Raw genomic sequence first — 14919 nt, forward strand, 5'->3', positions numbered from 1 at the left:
TTGTACAGCGTTTGATTGTGAAATCTGGTGAGAGATAATAAGGCTATATTGACTCAGGGGCGGATATACCGCATGTGCAGCTGGTGAGGCTGTACCAGGGCCCAGAGGTGGAGAGGGGTCCCCGCAGGGCGGCTAACACTGAGGAAAATCTGGCCTGTTTATTCAGCCCCGAGGGGCCCTGGCCAGATTGCCCTCATGTGCGGTGGGCAGAGAGCCATCCCTGCAGCTCTGCTGCCTGCAGGAGAAAATGGCAGTGGAGCGGAGCTGCAGGGATCCGTCCTGCTTACTGCCTGCGCTTCCTGTCTGACACAGCAGCGTGGCGAGATGACGTCAGCATTCAGCATGCACCTGTATCAGACAGAAAGCTGCCGGCAATGAACATGCTGCGGGGACGTGCTGTGGCTGCAGGGACATGAGGTGAGGTGAGTGGTGCCGTGTTTGTGTGTGTGTGTACAGGTGGTGGAGAGGGCAATGATGGGGGTGGTGGAGGAGAAAGCAATGATGGAGATGGTGGAAAGGGCAATGATGGTGGTGGTGAAAAGTGCAATGATGGGAGTTGTGGCAGAGAAAGCAATGATGGAGGTGGTGGAAAGGGCAATGATGGGGATGAAGGGGAAAAGGCAATGATGATGGTGGTGGTGGAAAGGACAATGATGGTGATGTGGAAATGGCAATGATGGGAGTGGTGGGGGAGAAGGCAATGATGGTGATGGTGGAAAGGACAATGATGATGGTGGTGGAAAGGGCAATGATGGGGAAGCAATGATGGAGGTGGTAGAATGGGCAATTATGGTGGTGAAAAGGGCAATTATGGAAGTGGTGGAGAGGGCAATGATGGGGTGGTGGGGGAGAAGGCAATGATAGAGATGCTGGAAAGGGCAATGATGGAGGTGGTGGGGGAGAAGGCAATGATGGAGGTGGAGGAGAGGACAATGATGGGATGTGGGTGGAGGAGGACAATGAGGGTTGTGGGGGATTGGGATGGGAGGAAGGGGGACTTATAATGGACTTACGAACAGGGGGAGGAGGACGTTAGATATGGATGTAAAATGAATTGGGTGGTGGAGGAGGGTGTTAAATCCCTGATAGTGTCCTCTCCCATCTCGCAATTCATTGTGATGCTATCGGGAACTTAAAATGTATTGAGGAGTGGAAGAGTAGGCGATAAGGTGCATAGTACATTTTATAATGAACTGAAAGGTGGGGAGAAGACGCTGTCAAGGACTTGTAATGGTGGTGGAGGATGCTCAGTGACATACAGCTTCTTCTCCCAGTTTCAAATTAATTTTGGTGCTATCAAGTACTGATAATGAATGGGGGACACAGGACAGGGACAAAGGCTATGTGCACACCTTCAGGATTTGCAGGAGAAAATTCTGCTGCATATCCTAATGTGCTGGCGGGAAGGAAGTTGCGTAAAATACATTTATTTTTTTTCCCATGCTTTTGTTACGTGTTTTCTCCCATTAGTACGACCGGGTGAAATATGCATCAAGAATTGACATTATGCAGATTTTAATCTGCTGCAAATCTGCATGGAAAAAATAAGCAACGTGTGCATGAGACTTCAGGGATCTCATTCATTTTTGTACTGTAAAACCTTGCATATTTTCCGTGTTCACATAGCCTTACAGTTAATTGGGGAGAGTCACAGACTGAATAATTTATATTATTGGGAGTCAGAGATTATAGTTAATTGGGGGCACAATGCTGCTTAGCACTTTATATCTTCAACCCCTTTCCGACATCGGGCATAATAACAAGCTAATATCATATAGTTTCTTAAATCTTGCTCTCTGTACACCCAGCAATCACGAGTGATCACATTGGGTCCTATCAGCGGGGTTCAGCGTTGTGTATACAAAGATCGAGAAAGCAAACATGGCATTTAACCATATTTATCTTCTCTATGGGTGGCATGGCTGTGTTTTACAGTCAGCTCCCCGCCAACTCAGCTGTATGATCTCCTGCTCACTCAGCATTGACGCTTTATAATGTCAGTGCAGAGTAAAGTGTAGACTGTCCAGATATTTATAATCTATTGACAGTCCAGAAGTGGTTAAGAGTATCTAAATCTATTACATTGTGACTGGATACCTATGTATCCTCAAATGCCTCAAAATTAGAGATGAGCCACCTCCCTAGTGTTCGGGTTCGGTTCGGTTCGTCGAACAGGGACGTGCTCGACGAACTGTTCGTCGAATGTTCGACGAACACTTGTCGAACCCCATTGAAACCAATGGCAGGCAAACACAAACACATACAAACACATGGAAAACACATAGAAAGCACCTTAAAAGGTGTCCAAAAGCTGACAAACTGCTCAGAAGACACAACAAACACATTGAAAAGTCACAAATACATATAGTCATGCGAAAAGAAAAGAGGTGGAGGAGTAAAAGGAGGAGGAGACACAGATATAGGCATGTAGGATAGCTGCGGAGACACCATCACGTGTTTCTCAACGCAAGCAGTGAATAGCCAGACCTTTCCCCGGGAAGGACCAACCACGGGAAGGGCAGCATCCAATAAAGGAAAACATCCAATACAGGAAAACCACCTATGCCAAGCATGGTATCCATCCACAGACAGCTGTTTCGGGGTGTTTGCCCCTCATCAGTGTGGAGTAGGAATCTGGCTATTAGGAGCAGTGCCTAGTAAAAGGCTGTAAAGGCACAGATGATATTATGATATTTCCCATAAGGGATGGGGGCAGTGTTCTGGATCACTGCGTTGAGAAACACGTGATGGTGTCTCCGCGGTGTTGGATGTTTTGGTCTCCCCGAGGCCAATCATCTGTGCCTTTACAGCCTTTTACTAGGCACTGCTCCTAATAGCCAGATTCCTACTCCACACTGATGAGGGGCAAACACCCCGAAACAGCTGTCTGTGGATGGATACCATGCTTGGCATAGGTGGTTTTCCTGTATTGGATGTTTTCCCTTATTGGATGCTGCCCTTCCCGTGGTTGTTCCTTCCCGGGGAAAGGTCTGGCTATTCACTGCTTGCGTTGAGAAACACGTGATGGTGTCTCCGCAGCTATCCTACATGCATTTGCATATTTCCCATAAGGGATGGGGGCAGTGTTCTGGATCACTGCGTTGAGAAACACGTGATGGTGTCTCCGCGGTGTTGGATGTTTTGGTCTCCCCGAGGACAATCATCTGTGCCTTTACAGATATAGGCATGTCATGCCCTTCTAAAATCAAGAAAGACTGGAGTAAAAATCTAAACTCACTCCACCAACACCCAGACGTCTTGACAAAAAAAAAGAAAAAAAGAAATATCTTTAGGTAGAATGGCGGCGGGTCCATTCAGAACACTTTCCTTAGAAGACGTAGTGGTACCCCCGATGGGAGTTGTGCCAAAAAATGAACCCAATACATTTAGACTAATCCACCATTTGTCATGTCCAAGGGGCAGGTCAGTAAAGGACAACATCGACGCGGAACCAAGTACAGTACTATGTACTGTACCTCCTTTGACGAGGCAATCAGGCAGGTCAAGAAGTTGGTAAGGGGCACCCTAATGGCCAAAACAGACATTGAGGGGGCATTCCGGTTACTACCTGTACCTCCGAATAGTGTCCTCCCATTGGGCTGCTTCTGTGAAGGAGCATACTACATAGATCGCTGTTTGCCCATGGGGTGCTCCATATGCTGCTCACTATTTGAGGCGTTTAGTTGCTTCCTTGAATGTGTCGTCATGGACGTTTGTAAGGCGGCACATATTATCCATTACCTCGATGACTTCTTATGCCTGGGCTCAAAAGATTTGCCACAGTGTGAAAACATGCGGTAGTCCACCTGTGAGAAGGAGAGAGCTGGAGGGAGAGTGGACATCCCAGAGCCGAGGGGTTAGATTGAGAAAGAAAGAAGGCGGTGTAGCTTGCTTCATGGGTGGGGTACTCTGCTGAGTAGCAGAAATTGGTTCTAGGCCCAAAAGGATTTCCTGGGCCAGATGCCGTTACAAAATAGTACTTAGGTAAACAGGCGGTGTAGCTTGCTTAATGGGTGGGGTACGCTGCTGAGTTGCACTAAATTCTACTAGGCCCAAAAGGATTTCCTGGGCTAGATGCCGTTACAAAATAGTAGTTAGGTAAACAGGCGGTGTAGCTTGCTTCATGGGTGGGGTACGCTGCTGAGTAGCACTAAATTCTACTAGGCCCAAAAGGATTTTCTGGGCCAGATGCTGTTAAAAATAGTACTTAGGTAAACAGGCGGTGGGTGGCTGGGCTACTCTGCTGACTAGCAGACACTGAAGCTTTGGAGCAGACCTCTGAATCCCAGGCCATAGTATGAGTAAACAACTCTGCAGACGACCCCACCCACCTGGAATTGACGATGGAATGTAAAACTCAGCAAGGGGACTAAATAAGAGAGTCTCCATTTTTTTCAAAAAATTCGGCCACAGACACCACATAAGTGGCACCAATTTCGCCAGAGTTTTTAAAAACGGATGGTGAGGTGATTTTCAAAAATCATCAAGCTTTTAGTCTCCCCAAGATGACAGAGGGGTAGAAAAGTCCTTGCGGATCCAGGATTTGTTCATCTTGATGAACGTTAGTCTGTCTACATTGTCACTGGACAGCCGTGTGCGCTTATCTGTCAGCACACCACCAGCAGCGCTGAACACACGATCAGAGAACGCTGGCTGCGGGGCACGACAAGATCTCCAAGGCGTGAGTGGCGAGCTCAGGCTATTTTTCAAGATTGGAAGCCCAAAATGAGCAAGGGTCCAGTTCCACAGTCATGGCATCGATGTTAACTTGGAGATACTCTTGTACCATCCTCTCTAGGCGTTGGCTGTGTGTCAGACTTCTTGTCTCCTGTGGCCTTGCAAAGGATGGTCTAAAAAAATCTTGAAATGATTGGAAAAAATTGCTGATACCACCAGATACGATGTTACTGTTACAGTTAGAGTGATGACTCGATAGTCCCACGGTTGGCAAGTTAGAACTCAGAGATTGACTACGTGCACCACTGGTGTTTTGTAGAAAAGCAGATGTTAGATTCTGTAACAGTCTCTGCTGATACTCCTGCATGCGTGAATCCCTTTCTATGGCAGGAATTATTTTGCCAAATTTGCTTTTGTACCGGGGATCTAAGAGTGTGGCAACCCAGTAGTCGGCATTACTTCGGATTCTGACAATCCGAGGGTCATGTTGCAGGTAGTGCAGCAAGAAGGCACTTATGTGTCTTGTGCATCCAGGAGGACCAAGTCCTTGTTGTCTTGGTGGTGGCGAGGTGAGACTCATGCTTCCTTCGTCTGCCCTCTCCCCCCAACCTCGCACAACAGAAATTTGATCAAGGTCTCCCTCATCTGATGAGTCTTCCATGCCCAGCGCCAGTTCATCCTCCACTTCTTCCTCGCCTCCTGCACCTTCCTCAACAGTTTGGCTGCTACCATGCGCCCTCAGTAATCCCTCTCCCCCAGCCTCCAATGCCAGCCACCTTGGTGCTGCCAACCTTCTTGACCTTGGAGATATGATCCCCTCCGCATACGACTCCTCCTGTTCCTCCTCCTCTTGTTCCACCACCTGACTCCGAACACTGTGTAAGGTGTGCTCCAGCATGTAAATCACCGGAATGGTCATGCTGATAATGGCATCATCAGCACTAAACATCTTCGTTGCTATTTCAAAACTGTGCAGAAGGGTGCATAGGTCCCTGATCTGAGACCACTTCTGCAGCGTGATTTGCCCCACCTCTTGAGATCATTGGCCCAGGCTATACGTCATAACATATTGCACCAGAGCTCGTCTGACAGTGCAGACACTGCTCCTAGGCCCAAAACTATTAACTGGATTAGATGCAGTAAAAATTGAGATACACAGGCGGTATAGTTAGTTTCACAGGCGGGCTACTCTGCTGACGTGCAGACACTGCTCCTAAGCCCAAAACTATTAACTGGATTAGATGCAGTAAAAATTGAGATACACAGGTGGTATAGTTTGTTTCACAGGCGGGCTACTCTGCTGACTTGCAGACACTGCTCCTAGGCCCAAAACTATTAACTGGATTAGATGCAGTAAAAATTGAGATACACAGGCGGTATAGTTTGTTTCACAGGCGGGCTACTCTGCTGACGTGCAGACACTGCTCCTAGGCCCTAAATTATTAACTGGATTAGATGCAGTAAAAATAGAGATACACAGGGGGTGGAGTTAGTTTCACAGGCGGGCTACTCTGCTGACGTGCAGACACTGCTCCTAGGCCCAAAACGATTTACTGGGTTAGATGCAGTAAAACTTGAGATACACAGGCGGTGTAGCTAGCTTCACAGGCGGGCTACTCTGCTGACGTGCAGACACTGCTACTAAGCCCAAAACCCCAAAACGATTTACTGGGTTAGATGCAGTAAAAATTGAGATACACAGGCGGTGTAGCTAGTTTCACAGGCAGGCTAATCAGATGACTATCAGACAATGCTACTAGCCCAAAAGGATTGGCTGAGCTAGATTACACCAAATGCTGTGACAAACACTTGCACAGCACTGGCTCAGACCTGCCTGGCAAACAGTGCTAGTCCCGACTCCTCCCGACTCCCTAAACCTATCTCTCTGACAATTCACTCCAAAAAAACACTCTTAGTCTGTATAGCGCCCACAGCAGCAGCGGTGCCGTCTAACACTATGCTGCAGCAGTGAGGAAATGGTGGCGATGGGGCAGATGGCTGGTTCTTATAGGGCAAGGACATGTGACATACACAGCCAATGACACATGCCCTTGCTTGTGTGCATCACATACACATTGCTGTGTGTGTGTGTGCACTGCTGATAGGCTGAGAGACTGCAGAAAATGAAGTATTTCTCCCAGAAAAGTGTTGCAATTACACATGTTTTGGTATACATGTTTATTTCTGTTGTGTGTATTGAAACAACGAAAAAAAAACAGAACAAAAGGAAAACTGGGTATAACTTCACTCAAACACCTCAAAAACACGCTGGATACAATTGTTGGCACCCTCAACTGCAATCAATCGCTTCCTATAACCACCTCTCAACTGGAATTTTGGACCACTCTTCTTTTGCCACTTCAAGAAGTACCAGAAATGGATAGAAACAAAGTGCTGTAGAGTTTTGAAGTTCGGACACAGTCAAGGCACCCAGTGGCAAAGGCAGCAAAACAACCCCATAACATATTTGAACCTCCACCATATTTGACTGTAGGTACTTTGTTCTTTTCTTTGTAGGCCTCATTCTGATTTTACTGCCTCTGGCAAAGGGTGCCTTAACTGAGCAGACTGTATTTAAATCCCATTGAACACCTGTGGAAAGATCTTAAAATTTGCTTTTGGGAGAAGGCACCCTTCAAATATGAGAGGCAGTTTGTAAAAGAAAAGTGGTCCAAAATTTGAGTTGAGAGGTTTAAGAAGTTTGTTGCTGGTTATAGGCAGTGATTGATTGCAGTTATTTATTCCAAAGGGGGTGCAATCAAATATTAAGATGAGGGTGCCAACAATTTTGTCTGGCCCAGTTTTGGGGTTTGTGTGAGTTTATGTCCAATTTACTTTTTTTGTATTGTTCCAATACACACAAAGGAAATAAACATGAGTATAACAAAATATGTATAATTGCAATAATTTTCTGGGAGAAATACTTCACGTTCTGGAACAATTTCAAGGGTGCCAACACTTTCAACCATGATGATAAATGTTTATTTAAATCATGCCTAATCCCTCTAAGCAACTTGCTGGCCTGGTTTATTCCTCTTCTGTATGATGTACTTTTATGGTAATTCATGTGTTTATGTTCTAGAAATGCAATATGGACAAATGCATTGGGATATCTGTACGTTAAACCTGCATGGAATCCCATTATAAGCCTATAGGCATTCATGTGGAGTTGCTCCCCCATGTTGCAGCTATAACATCTTCCACTCTTCAGGAAAGACTTTATACAAAAATTGTTAGTGTGTCCGTAGGAATTTTTATCCAATCCTCCAGAGGAGCATTTGTGAGGTTAGATGAGATGTTAGATGAGAAGGCCTGGCTCACAATTTCTGTTTTAGTTTCTGACAGTCAAGTTCTCCCTCACCAAACTCGCCCAACCATGCCTTTATGAACCTTGTTTAGTGCACAATGGTGCAGTCCTGCTGGAACAGAAAAGGGCCTACTCAGACTGTTCCAACAATGTTGGAAGCAAATAATTATCCAAATTGCCTTAGTATGCTGAGGCATGAAGATTTCCCTTTACTTGAACTAAGAGTCCTAAAGCCTTCCCCTGAAAACCATTCCCATAATATTTTCCCTACTCAACCAGATTTTACAGTTGGCACAATGTATTTGGGCAGCAAACATGCTCCTGGCAGTCACCAAACTGAGATCCAGTGGGCGGCTGGATTTAAAGCATTTATTGCAATGGGATTGAATATAAAACCTGAATTCAATTATTAAGATGTGTATCCCAAAACTTTGCCCATATAATGTAGAAGGTCCCAGTCAACTTCCATGTTAGTAGTTTTCTGATGATTATGCTTTAGCACTGCACCTAATAAAAAGTTCTGTAAAGTCAGGTAGAACACTGGCAAATGGCAATGGTAGAGGAGCCAGAGCCATGAGTGTGATATGGCCTGTGTGGACTTTCCATCTGTGCAGGATCTGTAAGGGGGCAAGAGGTCTGCTATGACCACAAGTAGATGTCAAACAAGTAGGCTGCTTCTCTCATGCCTTCCCCTCATGCCATATGCATATAATAGATTACTCAAGCACTGCATGATCCAAGTCAGACAATTTAATAATTAACCCTTTGCCATGCCATAGCCCACCAGGTATCCTTTCACCTCCGTAGACCACAAAGATGTTGTCAAGAACCTCTTCATTGCTGCTAATCCCTTAAATGCCTCATAACTCAAGGGGTGTTACAATTAACCCCTTCACTACCTTTTTTTCAATATACATTTTGCAATGTATATTTATCTATTTATTCAGAACTTCTTACAAGATGTAGTGCTTAATTATTGTGACATTTTCTTTTATAAAAAAATGTAGTGGTCTATTGGCTTGTCCATCAAAAATAATTATTGTAGCAAAATACGGAATATGTGAAGTAGTTACAAAGAAATCAACCATTTGTCCATAATTCATTCATTAGAATCACCCATCTATTCCTGGATCCTGAACGAAAATTTGCGTCTGTCCATGTCAATGTCATGGTCTAAGATTTGCAGGAATAGGAGCCTTTATCCATGAGTGTGAATGTCCAAGCTCCAGAACCAACAGGAGCACATCAGCCTCTGTGTGTAGGCCCAAAATGCTGCAGGGACAGGAGCACGTGTCAGCTCCTGGACCTAGACCCTCTTAGTGGCGATATAGAAGAGTGACCCCACCTGTGTGTCATGTGATATCTATATGTCAGCTCTTGTATCCATTTATAGAATACTTAACTTACTGTATAGTGATGACACCCACCCGTGTTAAGTATACCACATGTAATGTTGGCAAAACCTTCCATTAGAGTGAAGAAATGTAGCTAGTACAAAGTTGATTGAAAATTAATAATTTGACTTAATATTTACAGCCTTAAAACCAAGCAACAGTGCAAAGACACTGCATCATCGCAGTCAGACAATTTATTAACCCCTTTCCATGCTCTATGCCATCAGAGATGTTATTAACCTCTTCACTGACATGATTCCATTTAATGTCCTTAGTCAACCAGGGTTCTACCAACAAACCAGATCACAACGGATGTTACCATTCACTACGTACAACTAGAAGGGATGTTATTACTTTCCATCAGATTAGATGATGCAGAAATAATTATCTTTAAGTATCTTAGAAGAAACCGGTCAGATTGAAAATATTATCCGATCTGGTAGCAGAATGATATAGAGCAGGAGGAGCTGATCAGATTGATTATCAAATTGTTATATATTTTTATAGGAAAATGTTTTCAGTAGACTTTGCTTTTTATTGAAATCCCTCATGTTGGTATACATATGAGTCCAATGGCGGCGGTCTTATTCAGTCTTCCCAGTACGACTATGCATGTACAGATAGCTGTCAATCATTAGTACGGCCGCCCACTGGACACATGCAGACAAACACCAGGGAGTTCAATGAACAAAATGCAAGTTATACTGAATCTTTTCCAACAAACAAATATATCATTCTGCTCACTCTGTAATTTTAGCTGAGGATACACTTCCATACTTAGTATAAAAGAATCTAATTGCTGACATTTCTCAGTAAATGGTGTCCCCTGTGACACGTTACAATCTTCTTGTCCAAATACATAATTAATTATTGACAGTCTAATAAACACATTCAAGACAAAATACAATAAATGACACTATCTTATTTTCCATACACAGGTCCCGAAAATTTCAGCTCCAAGAGTTTTGCCGTACAAGCCCAGAAGAAAATTCTGAGCAAGATGGCTACAAAGACGATGGCAAATATGCTTATTGATGACATAAGCAGTGAGATCTTTGATGAACTTTTCAAAGCAACTAAGGAGCACGTGAGGAATAAGAAAGAGGCTCACAAAATCCTGAAGGACCTTATCAAGGTTGCAGTAAAAGTTGGCATTCTATATAGGAATAAGCAGTTCAGTCCTGAAGAACTAGAGATTGTGGAGAAACTCAGGAAAAAGCTCAACCAGACTGCAATGACAGCAGTTAGCTTCTACGAAGTGGAATACACATTTGATAAAAGTGTTCTTTCCGGACTTCTACATGAATGCCAAGCCCTACTTCATGAATTGGTACAGCGTCACTTGACACCTAAATCTCACGGTCGTATCAACAGGGTCTTTAATCATTTTTCAGATGTTGAATTCCTTACCGCCCTTTATAGCCTTGATGGAAGCTGCAGGCCATACCTCAAAAGGATTTGTGAAGGCGTCAATAAATTGCTTGATGAAAGAGTTATTTAAAACCTTATTCTGTTTTGTTTCTTCTACGGTTCTAATAATGTGCTGAGAATTGGCTTTTTCTGAAATGCAGATTGCCAATGGCCAGATTAGCGCACAGATGGCTGTGTCAGGAATATTTATTTTGGTCTTGGGACACGTTGTGTACCGCATACACTGAATGAGGCCTTCATCCACAACCATCAAACTGTGTATCCTTACATGAACTCTGATAGAAGGAAGAAGATGAGCTAGAACGTGAACTTTCTATTTCTTCATTGGTATGTCAGGGGTTACCAGGCCTTTCTTTTTTCAGAGATCCACGCACTTATGCTCCATACTATGCCCTCCTCATTTGTTGCCTATATGCTCTTATATATAGGTTGGCCATAGGTTAATAGAAAACTGAGACTAGTTTATATTTAACTATACATTCAGGACAGACTATGAGAACAGCATAAATGGCCTTAACTCCCCAAAATGGAAATATCTACAATTCCTATAAATCAGAGAAACCCAACACTTTTTTTGTGAAGCCAGAACTTCAGCTTATGTCATGAATGGTAAAGTGGGAAATAATTCCTTTGGCAGGTATTGCTTCAGATGACTTACTAGACAAATGAGACCCCAGAGAACAAGTCATCCTTTTTAAGGAACCAAATAAGTCCACCAGTATGACCATTAGGCAGAGTTGCAGGGTGTTTAACCAGCGTTAACACACAAGGCCTCCAGTATTGAAAAAGCCAAAATTGAAATCTCTATCTTTTTTTAGACCCCTATTAAGAGCAATTATAAGTTTCTCGTAAGAGGGCCAAGGTCTCAAAAGCGTAGTGATAAACCACCAATGCTGCCTATTCCCAGATTGCCATTACTGACATATTATCAATGATCAAACTGTAAGGAGCTAGAAGAAACTTTATTGCTGAAATCACAAAGTGCTACTGAGCTGATCTAAGTCAATAAACTATGACAGAAAAATGGAAGCTGCTCTCAAGTTGCCATTGGGCTCATAGGTGATTGCTTTAGGGATGTATTGAAAAAGAGAAACAAATATGTATAGCCTGGAGACACCATATGGGTCCTGAGGTAAAGTCACATGTTATAATATATTCCATTTCAAAATAATACTATGAAAAAGGACAACAATTCATTTCAATTTTTTTTTTGCAAGATGATGTACATATAATAATCCCAGTGTTAATATATATTTTGCATACAGTATTTATTGTGCATTAACAATTGATGTTCCTTTACCATGCTTAAAAAAAATAATAACATGGCCTTGTGGATTGCAGATGGAACCTATTTGTATAACACATGAAATCTATTTTGGTCACACATATGTATAGGAATTATAAGAGGAGTCTGCCATTTATAAGAAGAATAATCCTAAGGGTAAAATTGATGCACACGAGAGCGCAACAAATACGGAGTTCTCTATGGAAGTGCAAAATGCACCACTGATGTTCCACTAAGCATACATTTCAGAGGGGTTGTTGGTCTTCTGACAAAAGTTTTCGGTCACTCTATATTACTCAGCATGGCCAGTGAGTGGGTGGTCATGTGAACTCAAGTATGCGATTTGCATACTTCCGGTCACTTCCCAACTAGACGTGCCTGGCTTGTCACAATACAAATGAAGTAAGAGAAACCGAGCACGTCTAGTCAGCATGTAACCACATGTATCCAATAATTGTAGTCACTTGACCGCCTGCTCTCAACACAAACAGTACCAATGAATCTTGATAGTATGCCCACTGCACACTATCAAGATTCAGAAGTCTGCAGTCATATAATGACTACAGATTTTTCTCAGAAGATCAGACACCCTCTTTAAATTTTAGTTACAGAAAATGAGACCACCTTTTATAGAATAATTTTTTTTTTGTTTTTACCAATTTCACAATTTGTTTACGAATTAAATCTGGTTATTTCCAGAAGCTAAAAAATGAAACAAATACTAGTCAACATAGTTTTCAGAAGCCTACACCTGTAGCCAGTCTATGGAATCGAAGAAACAGCACATAGAGTATGGTATAAAGAGTCTATACTGTCTACGTAAGGGAAGCCTAGTATGGGGTAAGGTTCAGGCTAGTATTAGCCAAAATTAATCTTAGGATTAGTGATGAGCGAGTATACTCGTTACTCGAGATTTCCCGAGCACGCTCGGGTAATCTTGAGCAATGAGTATACTCGCTCATGACTAGTTAGGATAATGGGAGTGATAAGAGAATACACCAAACACATAGTTATGAGTTCAGAGAATTCCTGAAGAGAACATTCCCCCCACCTTTCTCATAGTTATTGTTGGGCAGATACTGTCCATAGCAGACAGCTATAAATTAATGGTTTTAGTGGCAAGTTGAGCACTCCCTTCATAAATTCATTGGATTTATTACTATCCAGTAACCAATACATTCTCAAATCCTCAACAACGCAAACCTTTCCCCACACTGTGCAGCGCTTACATATGACAGCATAGTTTTGTGACAAATATACATTTTTTAATTAAGAAATGGCACCAATAGGGTCTAAAAATTAATAAATATATGCTCATCTACCGATCTCCTAGTGTTTCTCTGAACCGCTGCCAGAGTCTCCTCCAGTGTCCTCGCTGCTTCTTCCAGCAGTGGAAGAACCTGACCGCTCCCACAAACACTAGACCCATTTTTAAATTGTAAAAAATGGTGGAGAACTGCAATAAAAACATTCACAGAACAAATCTCTCTCCACCGCCTTAATAGCTTGCTACCATGAAGAATATTAGTAGCAAAATAAATCCCATATACATATTTGAGAAACAGGGGTAGCGACACAAATTGTCCGCAACCCCTGTTCAAACAACCTCAGCTCCAATAAACATCAGACAAAAATAGGAGAAAAAGGAGTAAACTGATTACATCCGGTAAAAATAGTCATATAACTTTATTAATTCGTAGAAAAGATAAAACATCTCAACAGTACATAAAGAGCCATAAACAATGCAGATTGCTATATACCCCACCCCCCACCTATCACCACCTCACATTGCACGAGTCCCTGAAAAAATAACATAAAGGTCCAAAGACCATAACCCTGAGGGAGGAGTGCATCCAAAAGTGGACACCTGGAGGTCAGCATGCATCCATAAAGTGACTAAGGATAAAGTAACACCTGTCTATCTTTCATATAAAGTGCGGAAGTAACTAGCAAAAGGTGCAATGCTTACCAGCAGATGAGTGGGAACAAGGGGGGTCGGATGGAGTGTCCCGATGCACGTTTCGCGGCTACTTGGGGCCGCTTTCTTAAGGGAATATACCTCAGGCCCTTACAGGACCTTCAAATAACCTGGTGAACTTGGTCACATGACCAAATGTGGCCAATCAGGATGGCTTTCGTCGGCACATGCGCACTGCGGCCGCCAGGTCCTGGAGTGCGGGTAAGGCGTCATGGAAAGTGCGCACACTCCGGGGAGAGATCCACGGAGCGATGCGCACACCATAAAGACGCCCACCCGCAGACAGGAAACGGCAGGTCACAGCGCGATGCGCACAACCATCCAAACATGCAAGTGAGCAACAGCCAGAATGGCAAACAGAGGAACCACCACACATGATATGGCATCACAGATAACATTAACAGATGGCAAATATTCAGTTCATCCGCAATCGCTGTGGTGGCTGTGCTTTTCCCATATAACGTAATGGAAGTCCAGGGTCATTTTCTGGTCCAAAGGAAGGGCCGGATAAAGAAGTATAAGAAAGCGCTATAGATCAGCAGAGTCACAACCACTAGATAAACAAAAAGACAATCATATTAACATAAAATTAAAAACACGAAAACACATCCGCGGGGTTAATAGACATAAGGGCATGTGGGAACAGGAGGCTGAAGAGCCAAGAGATATGTATTGGGAACACTATAAAAAAGGGGCAAAACTCAAAGATTCATTGAGACTTTTCGGTGTCATGGTATCTAGTTGGATGATCCACCTTGTCTCAATTTGTGCGAGGAGTTTTTTATTGTCACCTCCTCTTATGCCGAAGTGAAGGGCATCGATCCCCCTCACCTTCAAAATTCTTGCG

At 43.3% G+C, this 14919-nt stretch overlaps 1 protein-coding gene across 2 annotated transcripts in view; it reads left to right on the forward strand.

Annotated features, from left to right (window-relative positions):
* Window positions 1–13764, forward strand: part of TNFAIP8L3 (TNF alpha induced protein 8 like 3) — a 168190-nt gene extending 154426 nt beyond the window's left edge. For both annotated transcript variants that reach the window (XM_077263743.1, XM_077263744.1), the window contains exon 3: window positions 10317–13764. In XM_077263743.1, the coding sequence (XP_077119858.1) occupies window positions 10317–10879 (563 nt within the window). In that variant the 3' untranslated portion in view covers window positions 10880–13764. The remainder of the gene's footprint in view (window positions 1–10316) is intronic.
* The last annotated feature ends 1155 nt before the right edge of the window (window positions 13765–14919 follow it).

The sequence above is a fragment of the Ranitomeya variabilis genome, chromosome 5, assembly GCF_051348905.1.
Source record: "Ranitomeya variabilis isolate aRanVar5 chromosome 5, aRanVar5.hap1, whole genome shotgun sequence".
In the NCBI taxonomy this organism is placed as follows: Eukaryota; Metazoa; Chordata; class Amphibia; order Anura; family Dendrobatidae; genus Ranitomeya; species Ranitomeya variabilis.